Consider the following 21,494-nt stretch of genomic DNA (forward strand, 5'->3'; position numbering starts at 1 on the left):
CCTGAGCAAGCACTTAACTCACTACTGCTCATTTAGTAAATGAGATCATTAAGAGTCGCTCTGGATAAACACTTCCAACAGGAAGTGGCTATATCTCGCTATCTTTGTCTCTCTATTTTCTCTATCGAATTGTCTCTGTGTCTCCTTTAGTAAATGTCTCTGTCTCACTGTATATAGTGATAATCCCTCTGATAGTGTAGTGGTTAGTAATGCAGCCTCTGCTATCTGACTCACCCGGTTCAATTCCTACCCCTTAGCTATCCTTTAAATTGTTTAAAAAGTTTTATAAAAGAAGCAAAAGAGGTCACAAAAATCAGGTTCTTGCAGGAGATCCTGTGGCTCAATAGGAAGAGCTTTGCCTCTGGGTTGAGAGGTTGCTGGTTCAAACCCCAGCCAGGGCTCAAAGTTAAGAGTGTGGAAGGTTCCGGTGACCGTAGTAAGGAAGGTGTCAGAAATGGCTGCGTGAAAGGTTGGATGTGGACGGTTTCAGAGGGCGTATCCTGAACCAGGGGGGCAATATTCAGGCGTCTGCCCCCCTGGCGCCTGAGAAGCTGAAAACAGGGGGTTATGAAGCAAAAAAATCCAAAAAAGTTTTGACGTAGGCTCCAGAGAAAAATTTTATTCCCCCAAAATGCAATAACTTTTTTCTGAGACTGTAAACCAGCAGGTCTTCACAAGCTTTGTACACAGTCACCCACTCCATTGCTCACTACACACTAATTTCCACACAACTTACCCAGTGGGGGAACAAGCCAGATTTGAACCAGCAACCTCTGAACTCAGAGGCAAGGCTTTTACCACAAAGCCATCAAGTCCCACAACTCACCTACTTTTTTGAGGGGGGGTTTATCCTTCGTTTCATGCTTCAAAGCAAGAAATTCAGACCAGAAAGAAACACAGAAAGCAGGATTCAAACCATGTACCCCACCAACAGCAAAATACCAGTCTTAACCCACTGAACCATCAGGAAGGACAGGCTGTGTCAATTGTTAGAGCCAATTGTTAGAGCTTTCAAACCATCAACACAAGAATATAATGCTAAAGACAGACTTAAGGAGCAAAACCAAATCATGACTAGCAGGGACAATGCAGGAGTTGAACCCTGATTCACACCATTAGCGAGGCACCAGCATTAACCTACAGAACCATCAGGAAGGACAAGCTGGGAAGCTTGTTTAGAGCAGGTCTATCTTTCTTTTTAACCCATCAAAACAAGAATATGAAGATGTAGGAATCAGGAATTTAACCTACCTCATGACTAGCAGACAGAAAGCCAGGTTTGAACCCTGACCACCAACATTAGCAAAGTACCAGCCTTAACCCACTAAGCCATCAGGAAAAAACAGAATAGAAAGCTTGATTAGAGCAGGTCTATCTTTCTTTTCAAACCATCAACACAAGAATTTTACGCTAAAGAATGATGTAGGAAGCGAATACAGATGTAAGTAGCACAAGTTGAACCCACATTGTAAATAGCAGGATTCGAACCAAGATCCCCACCATCAGTGAGACACCAATGTTTAGAGCAGGTCTATCTTTCTTTTCAACCCATTAAAAACAAAAATATATCGCTAAAGAAAAATGTAGAAAGTGAATCCTGACTGTGACTGGCAGGGAGAAAGCGGGATTCGAACCCTGAACCCCACCAAAAGCACGACACCTGATTTAACCCACTGGACTATAAAGCGAAAGAAAGATTTAGGAAGCAGGAACATAACCGACATCGCAACTAGCAGGATTCAAACCCTGATCCTTACCATCAGCGAGACACCAGCCTTAATCCGATGAACCATGGAAGAGATCAGACTGGGATGCATGTTTAGATGAGGAACAAGACTTAAACCACTGAGCGACCACTGCTGAAAAGCATGTGTGCTTTTTGGAGGGTTCATACTTTGTTTCATGCCAGCGCAGTAAGAAAGAAGGCATGTAGGACTGGCTTTGAAACCTTATCATCAGTGTGGACTATATTAAGGACCATGTTCAGGCACAAGCTTTAACCCACTGAGCTACCACAGAAGTGCTTTTTTTTTTTTTGGTGGGGTTACCTTTCATTAAAGACCAGGAAATCAAGAAATTAATCCAACACAGAATTGAAATGTTTTCAGACTGGACAAGGTCCAGAAGTTTTATTTACCAACACAGCAACCAGCTCGACCAGGAATTAAACTCTCAAACTCATGACATTAACCCACTAGGCTATCACATCCATCCATCCATCCATCTATCCATCTATCTATCTATCTATCTATCTATCTATCTATCTATCTATCTATCTATCTATCTATCTATCTATCTATCTATCTATGATGTGAGGTCCAGTTAACAGCTAAAACAGGTGGAAGTAATAACTACTTTTTACTTAAGTACATGTCTGAGCCAAAACTTTACTTTCACTTGAGTAAAAAAGTAGAATCAGTACTTCAACTTTTACCCGAGTATTTTAAAACATAAGGATCTGTACTTCTACTTAAGTAAAGGATGTGTGTATTTTGCCACCTCTGCTCGCAACCACGGACAATCAACTGTTGTTTTCCTCACATGCTGCTAATGTGACACTCATGTCGGTTCCTTCCCTGCAACATCAGATGGATTCGACCATTTCTATCCACACAGGCTGCTCAGGTGCTTGTTCAGCCTCTTGTCATTTCAAGACTGGACTACTAGCACTACAAGCACTGCTTGACTGGTCCCACCATTTCTCAGGGGAAGAGCTAAGTATACATCTTTTCTCTTTTCTCGGACAAAGGTGGTAAAATTAATTTCCTCTAGATGTCCAAACAGCTGAGTCACTGCCCAACTTTAAATATCTTGTGAAGACTCTGGATAAGGGCATTTGCTAAATGCAGTAAATGTAATGTTGAGGTACCTGAGAAAAAAAGCATTCAAGCCTGTGGTCTAAAAATTTTTGAATGCTGACAATGGTGCAAAATGCTATGGTATCTCAGAAGGAAGGGTTGCCATATTCTCTCTAACTGTCAATCACAGATATGCCAGCCAATCATGAGCTCATGTATGTGGAAGGGGATAGATGTCCAAACGAAAATAAATGTGAATTGTCACCTGGTACATTCAGGTGTAATAGGTTTTTTTGGGATGCGTAAGTCCCTGTTTATAATCCTGACAACTTTATTAATTATTAAAACTTCCTCAACTTATCGGTACATCAGTACATCCACCACAGAAAACCACTGTTCAAGTACCTTGGCAGCCTGAGGAAACTCTCCCCAAGCCCACAGCATCTCAGGGTTCTCTGGCTTTCCCTTGGTCTTCTGAGAGACTAGCAGCTCTGAGTCACTCTTGGGTGTGGAAGGCAAGAAGTCATGTTCCATGCTTTAACAGGTAACAGATGTAAAAGGATCTGGTGAAAACTTGTGCTTAATTACAAAACATTATGAGGACAGGTTCTCTGTATAAACTGGTACCTGTTTCCAGCTGGAAATGTAGATGATTGCTGTGGGCAAGAGATGGACAGACCTCCATTACTTGAGACAGATAAAGTACAGGTCTGTTCCGCACGTGTTCTGTGAAAACAATAAATTAAAATATGAACATATTTAAATAAATAAATATGACTATGACTAATGTTAACAACCACAATTGTTCCTGATCTTCAAGTAGGGTTCCTTGGTATACCTCTGACCACTCATCCAATCTTTGTTGCATTGTGAGTACTCCATGTTCTGCATATAGGAGCTCCTGGATAGACCGCTGTTCACCTGTTCAACATAGGAATCATATGACATAGCTCTGTGGAAAAAAAAAACCATACACAGCATTAGACATACTGGTATGGTGCAATGTCCAAAGCTTGCAGTTTGTCCTTTCACCTCAAACAGCAAGCATTATGTTTTATACTGGACTTGATCCAAACTGCCTCCACAGAGCTAAAATTCTTTCCCAGAAGACTCTTGTAGGATTGTGACACTGAAACCACTGTTTGTTTTCTAATATAGTTACTGGCACATGGACAAGTGACTGTGAAAAGGACATGATTACCGGAGAAATTAAAATATAGCGAAAAATATTTATTAAAAAATATATATAGTACCAAGTACTATGGGGGACACAAGTTGTTATTGACACTGCATTTGGTCTAAATGGGCTCTTAATGGGATCTTTGGCATATTTTTCTTCAGGAAGCATGTTTTTCTCCAGGAACCTTGACAAATTTCTATCCCAATCTCTCAATCCCTCAAACTTTTGTTTTTGAATCGTTTTACTACTCTTCCAAGCAGTTTCTTTGTTCTGAGGGAAGTTGGCAGGATTGAATTAATTTGTCAAGAATCTAACCAGATTGAAGTCCAGTTGACATGACTCAACTTCCAAATCAATGCACTTGAATGCCTAAGAATCTTCACAGACACACTGTGTTGACACATTCATAAAGGTTTTTATCAGCACATTCTATTTTACCGTGTACTACCAAATCAGACACCTGACCCCAGCCAACAGAAGACAGTTGTGGTTTCAGATAATTGGGTAGGATTTCCAGTCCAAGAAACGTCATCTTGTAGCCTTATCATCTCAGCTAGCTATCTATGTTTATATCAAGCTTGGTTTGCTGGTTAGCTAGTTAGAAACTAGCTTTTTACTGCTAGATAGCTAGGTCAAGATTTTTAGCAACCTAGTAGTCGCTAATAATAGACATGATAAGCAAGCTAACTGTTCCTCTTACAAATCGGGTTGCATCTCAGCTTTCTGTGTCTTGATGTCCTCAGTGTTGTAACTTGAGCAGCACATGTTGAATGTGTCCACAAGCAACATATTTATAAGCATTGTACAAATTCTCTCTTGCATGGAATTTCCACTGAGATATGTTTATGTTCAGCCACTGCAGGTCACTGCTTTGGATCATTAGCCCCTGAATTTATGAAGCCATAAAGTTCAAACCATTTGATAAAGGGTTAGCTTCAGTGGCTAGCACACCTTTATTTGTAATCCAAAATAAAATGCAGATGACAGTCTTTTAAGCAAAAGGCAGTCAAATTACATAATACAATTCTTGATAAATTCTTCAGTCAGATTATAACCATGTAGTGTCTGTTTACATCTCAGTTTGATTACAAACCCCAATGGGGTCTACAGACTTTTACACGCGTAAAAGATTAAAACGACTCCTTAACAAATTCTCATTTAATCACATGACATCACACCTCGATACTCACCTGCTAGGTGTCGTTTCTTTATCTTCATCAGAACTCAGATCAATAGGGAACATGTCCTCATCCTCCGAGTTGCCGTTTTCATCTCGCTTCACACTGTCTAATTTGGATTTCTTTCTCCTCTTTCTTCTCTTCTTCACACCGTTCTCTCCTGAGGGGCCCACAGATTGGATGGACGTCCCAGATATTGGATCAATCAGACGAGAAACGGTTTTGCCCATCTGGGATTCCATTAGTGCTGAGCCATCGGTCATTATTGGAGATGTGGCCAAATGGGATGGAACTGTCTCCTGTGGAGAGCATTTTACATAAACATGATAACTGGTAGTCATTTATATTTAATAAATATCCAAAACTATGTTATGAGTGCTTTGCAAGAGAAATGGCTTAATATCATAAAAGTATTAAGCTTTGCATCTCTGCATTTAGTTACTGCATTGCACAAGTAGGAGTAGTGTCACACAAAAATATTTGACATTTGTCATTTATCACTCTGGGGACAGATTGCTTCAACTAGACAGTATGGAGGTGGTATGTCAGGAGTCATTGTACTCTGTTTCTCCCAATATGTCTTCATTTCTCAATCCTGTTCATCATGAGATAGGAAATAACCTTTGCTCCACCATCAAGACTTTCTGGGTTCTTTTATGTTCCTGAGATGTTTGTTTTTTTGCCAAAGGGTTGTGCTGATATGGGAGCTCAGTCTGGACATATTTCTCAGGCCTCTTAATATAAACAAGGCACTTAAGCCTTTAGAACTTCCGTATAGATGCACAGATGCACAATGAAATATAAAATATAGCCAAATCATTATTGCCAGATTTTTGTTACAATGCTAACAGATTCTTTTAGACAAATACCCAGAATGTAAAAATTTTTAAGTGTTGGTCTGCATCATAAAAATATATTCAGTGGGTCAAACTACAGCAACAGGAGGTGTTGTACAGCACTGGTCGATAGCAGAAATTCCTTGATATTAATAGAAGGATGCTTTTTGAGGCCAGGATTAAATGGTTCTTGCGCTGATAATGGAGCAAAGACTCCAGAAAAGGAAAGCAATGCGCTAATCTAGTGCCATTTACAAATGATTGAGATCGGGGAAGAATCATAGGCCTGAACTGTCTCTTACCTTTTATTTAGGAACAGAAAATTGTATTTGGAATAGTGGCATTTTTTTCTGTGCTTAGAAATTATGTATGATTATAATTATTTTGTATTTGAAATTTTTTTTTAATCCAACAAACAACAACACAACAAATAAATAAAAGCAGTTAATTCAAAACTGAATAAAAAAAGACACTTCAAATAAACAGAACAGCGCACCAGTGATTCGCCTCTAGAGACCGCTCTCATACTGTATAACGCAACCTGAAAAAACTATAGATATGCATTTTTGCCAATAGTTCTGGCAAAAATGCATGTAAATTAACTATCAGTGCCAATTAATTGTCAAAAATAATGAATCGGTCGACCTCTAATATGAATAAATAGCATTAACAAAAATAAGTGAATTGTGTGCAGAATCAGTTCAAAATCACATTTACAGCATTTGGCAGACACCCTTATCCAGAGCGACTTACAACTGAGCAGGGGATGGTTTTTAGGGCTTTGCTTAAGGGCCCAGCTTTGTGGTGGGGGGATTTGAACCTGGGACCTTCCGATCCAAAGTCAAATGCCTTAACCACTGAGCTACCACCTCCCCATTCATGGCACTTTACTAATACTAGTAAAATATACACTGATAACACATTAATTACCTTAATAAGAATACAGAATACACTGCCATTACATTCTCCCTCAGGACTCAGGACTCACTGACTAAAGTTCCTACTTATGGGTCCCATTCAGAATTTTTCGTTTATCAAAAGGCCATATGAGACAGTAAACAAGCTGTCATAACTGCTGTATAAGCTGTATAACTGTCACGAGGCACTAGACAGCAAAAATCATGTTTCACGTCTCAGCCTTTACACCGATCAATTTATTTTCCCTCCCAATTTGAGTTGGAAGAGAGAAATGTGCTATAGGAGAAAATACAAGGCTGAGAGTGCGGTAGGTCAGGTTACAGAAAGCCCCCCAGCTCAAGATCGCGTCAAGTACACGAGTCATGTAAACAAGAGTCGCGTTTCACTCCATGCGACTTCAAGAGATATTTGCACGTGTTGTGTTGCTCAATACAATATAAAAATCACAATCAAACTGGAGAAGTGTAAAATAATGGGCTCACCATGTCACTTATAGTCTCCTTGACGAAAAAGGCTTCACCGTTCTCACCCAGTTTCATGTGTAGCTTTACTGGCTCACCATTAATCTCTATGTCAACCTGGGCAAAAAAATTATGTGAAGATTTAAGAACAAAATAAAATATGTAAATTGTTACATTATAAATTCTATGTAAAAATGTACAAATTATTATTTTTTTCGTTATTTAGTCTTCATTTGCTGTTATAATAACCTCCACTCTTCTGGGAAGATGTTTCACTAGATTTTATGTGCTTTTGTGGAGATTTGTGCTTAGACAGCCATAAGACCGTAAGTAAAGTCAGGGACTGGTGTAGAGTAGTAGCTCAGTGGATCAGATGTGACCTTCTGATCAGAAGATCATGGGTTAAAGTACCAACACCACCAGAAGCCCTTGCAATCTTTTCTATATTGCACTTATTTTTAGGTCTATGAGTGATTAGCTTCATATCTCACCACTTTTTCCCTCGAGCGCAGGACACCCATCTTGCCAAAGCGAACATGGAAGGGTGAGCATTGTAGGGAGCCATCAGGCTGACGCACCACTATCACATCTATACAACCAGACAGAGTGGCCGGGTTCAGGCCTCGGTACAGCTCCTTCACTTGCACAAACACCTGACCAGCCAGCTGTCCCACGTAATTCATTGTCCGACTCTAAGAAAAAAGTAAGGGTGCAGAATGTTAGATTTTTCTAAACTACATACCAATACATCATAAATGCACTTTCTGAAAGTTTTATAAGGTCTAATATAAATATAACATAAAGAAAAATGCACCAATCAAATTCATTAAAAGGAAGCTGTACTCTGGAGCAGCTAGATTTTTCATGAAAAGAAAGCATTTAGACTTCTAGTGTAATAGTAATCATTTGTCAGTAGATGAATCAAGTCAAATTATTATTTTTCCACCTAATGTTACGAGTGCTTCCAAGCTGGAATGGAAAAGCCAAAAATGGAGGAAACTATGTTTGGATACTGGATAAAAAACAAACAGAACACTTCAGGTAAAACAGTACAATAATTTATAAAAATAAAAAATTAAATGTTTAAAACATTACTGAATCCTAAAAATGAGCTAAATTAAATAAATATGAATATACTAATTATATTAATAAATATTGGGGGGGGGCATGCTTTCAAACTGAAACAAACAGTAACACTTTAAATAAATAAAAACATTTACATGCAAAATGAGTAAAGAAAGTTGTTCAATATATGTTCAAATAAACATAAAGCGGGGTAAGTGATTCACCTCTAGAGGCCGCTCTTATACTGTATAAAGCAACCCGGAAAAACTGTAGGTATGGAAATCAACTATTGTGCCGACCAACCACAATAGTTGATAGTTAGTTGAAAACAATAGTTGAAACCAGCATGTATCCTACATGCTGGTTTAAGACCTTTAAATCTTTCTCTGTCTGGGGCCTGACAGTATGTGTCTTGGCAAGGCAGTGATTCTCTCCATTACGCAGTAAGCAGCAGGATCGATTGCTCACATTCAACCTTGTACCCCAATGTGCAGATTTCAGTCCAACTGATACAAAAAAAAGCCACCATTTGAAATAATGTTATGCTTCATTTGCATGTGATGCACCACCTAACAAACAATACTGACTACTGAATATCTTGAATAGTTGCCATTCCAAGATTCTGCACAAGTCTTGATTTTAAATTAAAGCAAACTAATATCGTACTATTCCCATTAATTGCTTGGTAGAAAAAGTCAGATTTTCCTCATCAGTTTTATAATAACTTGTGATCAATTAACACTGATGGATTCGCTCTAGAATGTGCAGAGTTTGTAGAGTCTATGCGACTTGAGTTGGATTAGACTCTTACTACTCGACAAACTGTTATTTAGTCAGTTTATTTCTTACATGTTCTAAACAGAACTAGAGCAGCATCACTGCCTGGTATATAACCGAATAGTTTAATGAATAATGCTTTACTTAACACCTGGTTTTAAATCCCCATTTGTGAGACTTTTCTACCAAAGTTTTAAATGCACCCAGAATCTGCAGAACTGATTAAAAGGCAAAGCTCGATAATTCATTGTATTAAGTAGAACCCAAACTATGCTCTTCTGGCATTAGGCAGACACCATTATGCAAAGCACTTACAATTATTTCATTCATACAACCTGGCAGCGATGGGGTCAAGGGCTTTGCTCAAGAGCCCCGGAGTGGCAGTTTGGTGTGGCTGGGATTTAAACTCATGACCTTTAGATCCACAGTCCAATGCCTTAACCACTAAGTCACCCCTCCCCCCAAGTGTACAGAATGCTGATCTGAATTACCATGGCTTTTCTGTCATCTCGAACCAGTCATCACTCAAACAGCCCTAAAACTAGAACCCCATTCTGATATTTAATGTTAATATAAACTAAAGTTCTTGAAATGCATCTGCATTATGTTATGCATTGCATTAATGATTCCTGTTAATGCACCACAATACAGTTTTAAGAAATTTCGATGACTGCTAGGTATTTTATTTTACTAAAAAGAATAATGTGCAATAAAGCATTACTGAAGCCATTGTGAGTCCTCCTTAACATTCGCCCCAACACAAAAGACTGCAAATGCATTCCTCTTGATTGTCATGGCAAAGCAATGGAATGAATGATGACAAGGGCTTCGATACAGAGCCACAGTATTGTACATTTTCCAAGCCCATAATACACAGTGTTAGTGCAGTGTGTGCACTGAGGTTGTGTGTAACCCACACTATAGAGTAAAGCTGTCAGCTGACTCATTCAGCACAAGACTGAAAATCGTTTAAAAAGGACATTGAGAGGGGACAATAATGTAGGCTGCAAGTGAGGACACGGTTTACACATTGCATTATTGTATCTATTTGCATTATAGTATATTTCCAGTTGAAATGATCACAGTGACAGTGGCAGGAGTGCTGCACAAATTACATTTTCAATACACCTTATGTATAACAAAAACCACAAGAATAAGTGTCTTAGCTGGTGATAAACAAGCAAACAGAATTTATAAATACATTATAAATAACAGTGAGCTACCTACAGTGCAGAAAAGGAGCACACTGGAGTGACATTAGTCCATCATCCAACCTGCAGTAATGCAGAAATGAAGAAATATCCCCTGCTATTTGTTCATGCAATAGTATTCCCTTATTCTGCTTTATTTCCCAGTGAATGTATCCAGTCCTGTCCTCTGCTCCAATGCTGTTGTATTAAAGGCAGGCTGAAATAAACAGTCCTCCCTCTCTTCTGTGTCTCTGGCCTCGTCCCAAGCCACCCACTAGAGCACTAAAAAGTGTCCCTAAACACTCCAGCATTAGATGCACTAGAATGCACAGCTGAATAGAGGAGCATGCTGTTTGGGATGGAGCTCAGACCCCGCCCTGAGTGAATCACGTCATCACTTAACCCTTTCACTGTATTGTGGTCTCTATATACAGTACATGTTATACAGGATATACTATCCTGTGTACTATCATCTGTGTTGGTTGAAATAAACATTCAGTATCAGGGCAGAATTTGTTAAGCAAAGGCACACTTTTTCTGGTATAGGATGAGTATCATCATAATTGAATCCCAATAAATTGTCAATCAAGTTTTATATAAAATAAAAATAAAAAAAACCCTGGCAATTAGAATCAGACATTTCACATAAATAAGCAAAACAAAAACAAAAACGAATCACTATAATGATTCAATGAGAGTGAATGAAAGAACGAAGCCTTGTACTTGTCACATACACTTTATAGCACTTTATACTTATACTTTATATAAATTCTTTCTTCACATATCCCAGTGATATTACGAAGCAGCAGTCAAAATCCAGTGTCAGCCATGTTACAGCGCCCCTAGAGCACAGAGGGCTAAGGGCCTTGCACAAGGGACCCAAACATGGCAGTTTGGCGATACTTGGGCCCCGACCCTACAATCCTAGTCTGTGAACAATGGGTGTAAGGCAGGAATATATACCCTGGAAAGAAATCTAATTCAGATACACTTTCATACACAATTCAGACCGGCCCCTTTACCTTCTGACAAAGACTAAAGAAGTCCAAAGAGACAAAAGCAGGACTCAGACAGGTCAGGATCAAAGCTGTGAGACAGGAGTTTTGTAGGATCTGTGCGTTTGTACACATGTACACAGATCTACACAATCCACGCCTAAAATAAATCCTGCAGAAGGCTAGACATTAATGCAAACAAACTCTTATCTGATCCACTCTGATCAGACATTGAAGCTGCAGTACTGCCAGTCTATGTCCCCGCTGGAGTGTGTGTGCGCGTGCGCGCGCTCGTGTGTGTGTGTGTGTGTGTGTGTGTGTGTGTGTGTGTGTGTGTGTGTGTGTGTGTGTGTGTGTTGTGTGTGTGTGTGTGTGTGTGTGTGTGTAATAAATAAAGGTACAGTATGTTTCCTATTTCATGTGCTTACGGTCTTAGGATTTATGACTCCCCATATGTACACATACTTGCAGACCTTCTATTTCTGCCATTACCTTATAAAACAATTAGGCATAGGCATCATGTGACAGAGCTTTATTACACTTCATTTTCATTTCATTGAGTTTAATTTATTCATCAGTGCCTCTGATAGGAAAACACTAATCAAAATTAACGTTTCAAGGTTGCCTTTCTACACATTATGCTCTGTTAGATCACTCTTAGAGCTTACTGAGTTTGAATTATTAGCAAAGTTCGTCATCGTTAGTCAGCCTTTTTTTACTATATTATTATTCACTGTATATGGTGTACATAATGAAATACAATATTTTTTATTATAGATTTAAAAAAAAACTATACTCTGTCCTACAGTAATCTTGCACTTGTTTTTCTGCTTAACGTCATGGAGTTGTCATGTCCTCTAAGATTTCCTGGAAAAGAGGCGCTCAAGAATACATGGCCCAAACCGAACCCACCTCCTCGCCCCACCCCCATTCTGTGTGTGTATGTGTGAGAGAGATCATATCTTTACTGATTTCAACCCTGTTTGTCCTGTTGACTTAGCAGTTAGAGGGAGTACCCTGCATACTTATGAGGGATTTCTAGGAACTAAGTTAATGATTCGGAACGGCCCCTTGTTCTGTAGTCCTTGTATTCACAAAGGTTACTGAGATGCTCTGACTCAAAAAGTAAATGCATAATAATATTTTTGATCTACATAATAATCATCCCTATTTAATACAAGCCTAAAATACAATAACATATTGACATGATAGAAAATGCATTTTTTGAGCCTTACTGCTCTTTATACATGATTTGTCACTGGGGAATAGGAACTCCTGGAACTCCTTAGGATCTCCGGCTTCAAGTCTGCATTCGTGGAAAAGGGGGTGTTGCTTGGGCTGAGCCTTTGGCACCAATCAGAGAGCATATGGCCATGTGACAGAAATCCAGCCTGATCGCTTGTTGCCTGCTGATTGTACTATATGCAGTAGTGGGAGGAGGGAGGAGTGGTGTGGGAGACATTCCCCTAGTTCAGGATTCTTTTCTTTTATTCAGTGTGTTTTCTGTTTTCTATGCTTTTTGGATAGCCATGGAAGGAGCTCTGTTGTTCAGAGCATGAACCCGTTGTGTTGTTTTAGATAATAAACCTGATTCATTTGGTACAGCAGAGTGTATTTCGAATAGGTTTGGTAGCTGATCTATCTAGCTACGTCTGTCAAAATGTATTTTAAAATAAAATACCAAATACCTTAACTTTAAGTGTATCAAAATAAACTACAAAATACAGCAGCCACACCATGTATCAAATTAAACTACTGTATTTTAAAAATACAAAAAAATACCTTTACAAGGTAGCATGAAATTTCTTCGTGAACCCTCTATCGATTGGCCTATTTGATCTGTTCTTTCACCATTACACTGATTCAGTTGATTAATTAAACAATGTTTGATAGCAACAGCTTTTCTGTAACAATAAATCTTACATATGCAACCAGATAACAGCTAAAAAAATTCACATACATAATCCCTGTGATCTCCCAGATGAAGGTTAGTTTAATATTTAACGGTTTGCAAATGATTCCTAATTATAACCTAATTTGGTTCCTAGTAAACAGCATCATTAATTCTTCTTCTTCTTCTTCTTCTTCTTCTTCTTCTTCTTCTTCTTCTTCTTCTTCTTCTTCTTCTTCTTCTTTTTGCGGCTGCTCCAATTAGGGGTTGCCACAGTGGATCATTTGTCCCTATACTACGTTGTCCCCTACATCAGTCACTTTCAAACCAACCACCTGCATGTCTACCACATCCATAAACCTCCTCCTTGGCCTTCCTCTTTTCCTCCCTACTGGAGGCTCCATCCTCGTCATTCTTCTACCGATATACCTCATGTCCCTCCTCTGCACATGTCCAAACCATCTCAATCAGCCTCTCACTTTGTCCCCAAAAGTTCTACGTACGCTGTCCCTCTAATAAACTTGTTTCTAATCCTGTCAATCCTCATGACTCCCAATGAAAATCACAACATCTTCAGCTCTGCTACCTCCAGCTCCACCTCCTGTCTTTTACTCAATGCCACTGTCTCTAATCCATACAACATCGCAGGTCTCACCACAGTCCTATAAACTTTTCCTTTCATTCTTGCAGATACCCTACTATCACAAATCACTCCTGTCACTCTTCTCCACCCAAAAATGAATTCTGGTGGCCTGCACGTTTCTTACATTGACCACCTTCTGTTCTGATGTCAACAAGTCTGGGCAAACTACTTGTCACGCTCAGATCAAGAGTCAGAAGCCAGAATACAGTCAGTACGTTTTATTTGCCGTAGTACACAGACAGAAGCTTAGGTAGAAGCACTTCTTCTTCTTCTTCTTCTTCTTTCGGCTGCTCCCATTAGGGGTCGCCACAGCGGATCATCCGTCTCCATACCACCCTGTCCTCTACATCTGCCTCTTTCACACCAACTACCTGCATGTCTTCCCTCACCACATCCATGAACCTCCTCCTTGGCCTTCCTCTTTTCCTTCTACCTGGTTGCTCCATCCTCAGCATTCTTCCACCAATATAATTCATGTCCCTTCTTTGCAAATGTCCAAACCATCTCAATCTCGCCTCCCTCACCTTGTCACCAAAACATCCTACATGCGCTGTCCCTCTAATAAACTCATTTCTAATCTTGTCCATCCTCGTCACTCCCAACGAAAACCTCAACATCTTCAGCTCTGCTACCTCCAGCTCCATCTCCTGTCTTTTACTCAATGCCACTGTCTCTAATCCATACAACATCGCAGGTCTCACCACAGTCCTATAAACTTTCCCTTTCATTTTTGCAGATACCCTACTATCACAAATCACTCCTGTCACTCTTCTCCACCCATTCCACCCTGCCTGCACTCTTTTCTTTACTTCTCTAACACACTCTCCATTACTTTGCACTGTTGACCCCAGGTACCTGAACTCCTCCACCTATTCCAGCTCTTCTCCCTGCAACCGCATCACTCCACTGCCCTTCCTCTTATTCACACACATGTACTCTGTCTTACTCCTACTGACTCTCATTCCCCTTCTCTCCAATGCATATCTCCACCTCTCCAGGCTCTTCTCAACCTGCTCCCTACTCTCACCACAAATGACAATATCATCCGCAAACATCATAGTCCAGGGAGACTCCTGTCTGACCTCAGGACTCAGGGCTCAGGGCCGATCCTTGATGCAGTCCAACCTTCACCCTGAACCAGTCTGTCGTACCTACTGCACACTTCACTGCCGTCACACTGTCCTCATACATGTCCTGCACCACCCACACATACTTCTCTGACACACCTGACTTCCTCATACAATACCACAACTCCTCTCTTGGCACTCTGTCGTACGCTTTCTCTAAATCCACAAATACACAATGCAATTCCTTCTGTCCTTCTCTATACTTCTCCATCAACATCCTCAAAGCAAATAAGGCATCTGTGGTGCTCTTCCTTGGCATGAAACCATACTGTTGCTCACAGATTGTCACCTCTTCTCTCAGCCTGGCTTCCACTACTCTTTCCCATAACTTCATGGTGTGACTGATCAACTTAATTCCCCTGTAGTTACTGCAAGACTGCACATCTCCTTAATGCTTAAAGATCGGTACCAGCACACTTCTTCTCCATTCCTCAGGCATCTTCTCACCTTCCAAAATCCTGTTAAACAACCTGGTCAAAAACTCCACTGCCATCTCTCCTAAACATCTCCACACTTCTACCGGTATGTCATCTGGTCCAACCGACTTTCCACTCTTCATCCTCTTAATCGCTGATCTCACTTCCTCCTTACTAATCCTATCTACATCCTGCTTCACCAACTCCAAATCGTCCAACCTTCTCTCTCTCTGATTTTCCTCATTCATCAGCTGCTCAAAATACTCCCTCCACCTTCTCAAAACACTCTCCTCACTAGTCAAGACATTTCCCTCTCCATCCTTTTCTGCTCTAACTTGCAGTACATCCTTCCCAGCTCGGTCCCTCTGCCTGGCCAATCGGTATAAATCCTTTTCTCCTTCCTTAGTGTCCAACCTCTCATACAGCCTCTCATATGCCTTTTCCTTGGCTTTCGCCACATCCCTCTTTACCTGCTGCCGCATCTCCTTGTACTCCTGCCTACTTTGCTCATCACTCTGTCTATCCCACTTCTGTTTTGCCAACCTCTTTCTCGTTATGCTTTCCTGCACTTCCTCATTCCACCACCATGTCTCCTTGTCTTGCTTTTTATTTCCAGATGTCACACCAAGTACTTTTCTAGCTGCCTCCCTCATCACTCCTGCAGTAGTTGCCCAATCATCCAACACCTCTTCAACACCACCGAGCCTCTGTCTGACCTTTTTCCTGAACCTCACACTACACTCTTCCTCCTTAAGTTTCCACCATCTTATTCTTCTTTCAGTCCTCACTCTCCTCCTCTTCTTCTTCGCCTCCAAAACCATCCTACAGACCACCATCCGATGCTGTCTAGCTACACTGTCCCCTGCCAACACCTTACAGTCTCCAACCTCCTTCAGGTTGCATCTCCTGCATAGCACATAGTCCAGTGTGCACCTTCCTCCACTCTTATACGTCACCCTATGATCCTCCTTCTTCTTAAAATAAGTGTTCACCACTGCCATTTCCATCCTTTTAGCAAAATCTACCACCATTTGCCCTTCCACATTCCTCTCCTTAAAACCATACATACCCATCACCTCCTCATCACCTCTGTTCCCTTCACCTACATGCCCATTAAAGTCTGCCCCAATCACCAATCGTTCTTTCCTAGGTACACCATCTACCACTTCATCTAACTTACTCCAGAATCTTTCCTTCTCCTCCATCTCACAGCCCACTTGTGGAGCATAGGCACTGATGACATTTATCATCATCCCTTCAACTTCCACCTTCACGATCATCACCCTATCAGAAACTCTCTTCACCTCCACTACACTCTTACTGTACTCTTCCTTCAGAATCACCCCTACACCATTTCTCTTTCCATCCACACCATGATAAAACAGTTTAAACCCACCTTTAATGTTCCTGGCCTTACTCCCTTTCCACTTGGTCTCCTGAACACACAACATATCTACCTTTCTCCTCTCCATCATATCAGCTACCTCTCTCCCTTTACCCGTCATAGTACCAACATTTAAAGTACCAACCCGAACCTCCACTCTCCTACACTGCTCCTTTCCCTGCCGTCTCCGTAGACGTCTTCCTCCTCTCCTTCTCCTCCTTCGGCCAACAGTAGCCCAATTTCCACCGGTACCCTGTCGGCTAACGATACCTGTGGCGGTCGTTGTTAACCCGGGCCTCGACCGATCCGGTATGAAATTCTCATTTGTGATCCGCATATTTGATTTGGCACATGTTTTACGCTGGATGCCCTTCCTAACGCAACCCTCCCCATTTACCCGGGCTTGGGACCGGCACTAAGAGTGCACTGGCTTGTGCATCCATAATGGCTGGGTTCTTAGGTAGAAGCACGAACGGGTATAATCCAAGTCCAGGGATGATCGCTAGTATGAACATTAGATCGGACGGTGAGTGAGAACGGGGGGCCTTATAAAGCAGAGCGTAAATTGGTGACAGGTGAAAATTTGTAAACAGCAATCATGCACTGAAAAAGGTATAATCTGTGCACATAAAATTGTACTACTACTTCTACTACTAGTACTACTACTACTACTACTACTACTACTATTAATAATAATAATAATAATAATAATAATAATAATAATAATAATAATAATAATAATAATGATAATTAAATAATGATAATTAAATAATTAAATAAAAAATGTCACAATGACACAAACAATTCTGTCATAAAGGAAATAAACTAAACTAAGTCAGTTTCAAATGATTGTAAGACAATCATTTGCCCCTTTGCCTTTAAAATGCAAAAGATTTGTTTTTTTATGACTAAAGATTGCATGAATCACAGCAAAACCTTTGCAGGACAAAGCTTCATAATGAAGCAATATGTGGCACAGAGTTTGCTGCAAAGTTGATGTCAAAACTGTAGGCAAATTAAAGCAATGCTTCATCCCGACATAACAATACCGACATCTAGTAACCGAAACCTACTGAACACGTTACGTGTGTATTTGCCAAATGCTAACTAGCCCCTGGATTTGTGGGTAAAGTATTTGTGGGTCACATACTAACAGACCCTCTTGAAACAAGTTTCACACACTTGTCTTGCTGTCAAAAGATTGACCCTGAGCATATTTTTAGATCTTGTTTTTGGTCCGCTCTCTGGCGCGTCTTTCGTGCAACACAACCTTATCATCATGCCGGTCATGCCACCTTCTCTGCTTAAATAATCAGGACTAGGTTACAAGTTGTGCAGCGCAATCCAATTCTTTTTATTTATAAACACATCATGCAGAAACTATGCTAAGTTTAATTTCACCTGACAACAGTAAGTATATTGGTGTCTAGTTAATTACGGAAAAACTGATATTTTACATAAGCAGATCCTTTTTTAACTTTTCTTGGATTTTCACATCTACAGAGACAACAACATCCTGAAGTCCATCCACCTGAGTAAAGTTTTCCATCATTGCTAAATCACATACACTATATGGACAAGTACTTGGACACCTGACAATGCAAAATTGGAGGCACACAATTATATAAAATGTCTCCAGCGTTACTATTTTCCCTTCACTTGAACTTGAAAACCGAGCTCCACGAAGATATGGTTTACATGGGTTAGAGTAGAAGGTTTTGAGTTGCCTGCTATAGAGCTCTGAACCCTACTGAACACCTTTGATTAACTGGAACACTGACTGCACCCCAGGCCTCCTCACCTCATCTACATCAGTACCTGGTTTTACAAACACCCTTGTAGCTGAATCACCGCAAATCACCACAAGCACTTTCCAGAATCTAGTGTAACATATTCCTCATAGGGTGGAGGTTATTATAACAGGAAATAGAGCCTAAATGAATGTGGAATGGGATTTTAAAGAAGCACATACAAATTGTATAGTGAGGTGTCCACAACTTTTGCATATTCATATATTGTAATGTGCTTTTATTTATTTTATATATATATATATATATATATATATATATATATATATATATATATATATATATATAGTTATAGTTATAGTTATAGTTATAGTATACTTAGAATTGTAGTTCCATCCAGAATTTTACAAAATATTTAGATTATTAATTAAAAAAAAAAAATATTTAAATCAAAGCTCAACAATGAAAATCATAGATGCAGTATCATTAATTACAATCTCAATTCAATTGATTTTAAAATTTCAAGTATTCTGAGGTAAAACTGTTATCAGACAATAGAGAATAAGTTATTACCCAAATCCAGCTCGTCTCACTGGAATCTGTTTCTGGTTCCTCCTCTGATTGCATGATCCCATTGTCTGGTTGGAGTTCACAGCTCCCCAAAATCCATCAGGTCCTTATTGCTTAATTTTACAACCAATCTCCGAAAAAACAATATGTGTGTCTTTGGCAGTGTGACTATTCAAACAGTGGTCTATATACCAGGCTCGAGGAGGTTTCGTACTAATTTTACCGAGCATGTTCTTGGAATGGAGTCCAAAGCAACTTGAGAGGATTGCACTGCAAGAACCTGACAAGACCCTGCAGCATATGTTCCCACGCTTTTATAACGTCTGAACTTGCATTTAAAAAAATCCTGACGAGTAAAAATTGTAATTCTGTTATGTAACAAACATTAAAATCAGTATTTTATTACATACTTTATGTTATTTGAATAAAAGTGGTGGGAAATAAATAGCTACAAATGATATAATCATGAATTAAACTAGCAAACACAAAATATAAAAACAAAAGATTATTAAACACATACACACACACATACATGCACACAAATCTGTGTTGAATGAAATGTATAGTCTGTTTATATGTGCAGGTTTATCTTGTCTTGTTTGTGCATTTTTAACTTGTATGTAATTGGATATAGCTGTTTATTTTCACTTGTTTTCAATAAGGCTTTCAGATCTATAGGTTACAGTGAGACTCATCACTCATCATCATCGTCCTTCTTAGATTTCCAGAAGACTTTTTATATGCATGTCATTTGTACAACACATATATTATATTAATTTATGCACAGTAGTAAAAATGTCATTAATGTTCAGGGTTTTGACATGTGCACTTGTTAAAGAACAGTTTACAGGTTTACTATTTGTGCAACAAGTGGAGCATATAAAAAAAAAATCTTCTAGTAGTTAAAATTGCTTTAGAAATAAAATTCAATTGATTTGATTGTATTTGTTTAAATAGTTGATTTAAATATACAGCAAATTCAAATATTTATATAAAATAAATATTCAAATATTTTAATATACAGCATATTCAAACATTTGAACAAAATAAATATTCAAATATTATATTTTAGGTATCTTGTTTAATCCACTATCAGAGCTCTAAAGAAACTCTGACTCTGGCTGCCAGGGATTTGAACCCACTCAGTCATCCAGCTTCTCTTAAGACACATGGGTTCTCAATTACAAACACATACATCTTGGCAGCTATTTAAAGGACATTAATTCAACACTTATCCAACATACAAAAGCGAACGAGGACAAAATGTTCTGAAATGTCTGTAGGATTAGTGCTAAATCTATGCAAATATGGAGTCTCATTTAAAACTTATTAAGTAACGTTGTACTTTGCTTCACTGTAGATATTCCTGTTAAAATTGTGTCTTTGTGTTGGATCATAAATATGCATCAGTTATCCAGCCATATGTGGTTTTTCCCCAAACTGTTCGCACAAAGGTGAAGGCACACTATTGTATAGAACATACATCCTATTTTCCCTTCACTTGAATTAGGAGCCCCAAACCAGTGGTGGACATGTACTTTAAACTTTCACTTAAATGTACAGTGTAAATGTACAAAGGTATTTACCTTCAAATGTACTATCCAAAGTACTGTGATTTATTATGGCTATAATGCTCATATTTTATTTTTTTGCTGAATCAACATATGTGAAAAGAATCAAAAGTTACTCTAATGCACACCAATCTAATGTTTCTCTAATGAGCAAGACAGTAGTAACAGTGGCAAAGTAAAACTCCCTGAAAAGGGAATGGGGAAGAATCCTTGGGAGGAACCATACTCAGATGAGAACCCATCTTCATCTGGATGGCACCTAATCTCCATAGAACAGATACATCCAAAAATATCTAATCAAAGTTTTCGTGTTATTCCTGTATGTTACTTTATTATTAATCATTTGCTCTTACTTAAAATCTGACAACAGAGCTGTGTAGAGTGTACACTTCCTTACAGACCAGCAACTTTAGAAACATGGTATATTCCATGAACACCACTGTGTATTGGTATTCTGTTTTGATATACAGCATTAATTTGAAACATTAATATATTAATTAAGAACTAAGCAAAAAGACATTTTAATAAAGTCATTTCTTTATACAGTACAAAATAAACTTGGTAGGAGCTAGAAATGAATACATTCTACTGCCCTCTACAGTTCATTAGCAAGAACTGAACAAATACTACAGAAGCAACCCTGATGAAGAAGCGAAACTTTAATACAGCTGTACAGAGGCACAATTTCCTGAAAGAAAAAAAAAACTATATACAAAAATATCCTGTCTCTACAAAATATCCTCTGC

General features: G+C 39.2%; 1 protein-coding gene across 3 annotated transcripts in view; it reads right to left on the reverse strand.

Moving 5' to 3' along the window:
* The window catches only part of lpin1a (lipin 1a), a 31,156-nt gene extending 11,755 nt beyond the window's left edge, over nt 1–19,401 (reverse strand). Inside the window, exons 1-7 of one of the 3 annotated variants that reach the window (XM_083550440.1) lie at nt 19,181–19,401; nt 7,863–8,063; nt 7,393–7,488; nt 5,169–5,455; nt 3,637–3,750; nt 3,426–3,524; nt 3,204–3,333 (exon numbers count right to left, since the gene is read on the reverse strand). In XM_083550440.1, the coding sequence (XP_083406566.1) occupies nt 3,204–3,333; nt 3,426–3,524; nt 3,637–3,750; nt 5,169–5,455; nt 7,393–7,488; nt 7,863–8,063; nt 19,181–19,234 (981 nt within the window). In that variant the 5' untranslated portion in view covers nt 19,235–19,401. Of the gene's footprint in view, nt 1–3,203; nt 3,334–3,425; nt 3,525–3,636; nt 3,751–5,168; nt 5,456–7,392; nt 7,489–7,862; nt 8,064–10,436; nt 10,663–19,180 lie in introns of those variants that run through there. The other 2 variants (XM_083550441.1, XM_083550442.1) reach the window with 2 other exon arrangements.
* Nucleotides 19,402–21,494: the final 2,093 nt, after the last annotated feature.

Source organism: Silurus aristotelis (assembly GCF_946808225.1).
Source record: "Silurus aristotelis genome assembly, chromosome: 9".
Taxonomy (NCBI): domain Eukaryota; kingdom Metazoa; phylum Chordata; class Actinopteri; order Siluriformes; family Siluridae; genus Silurus; species Silurus aristotelis.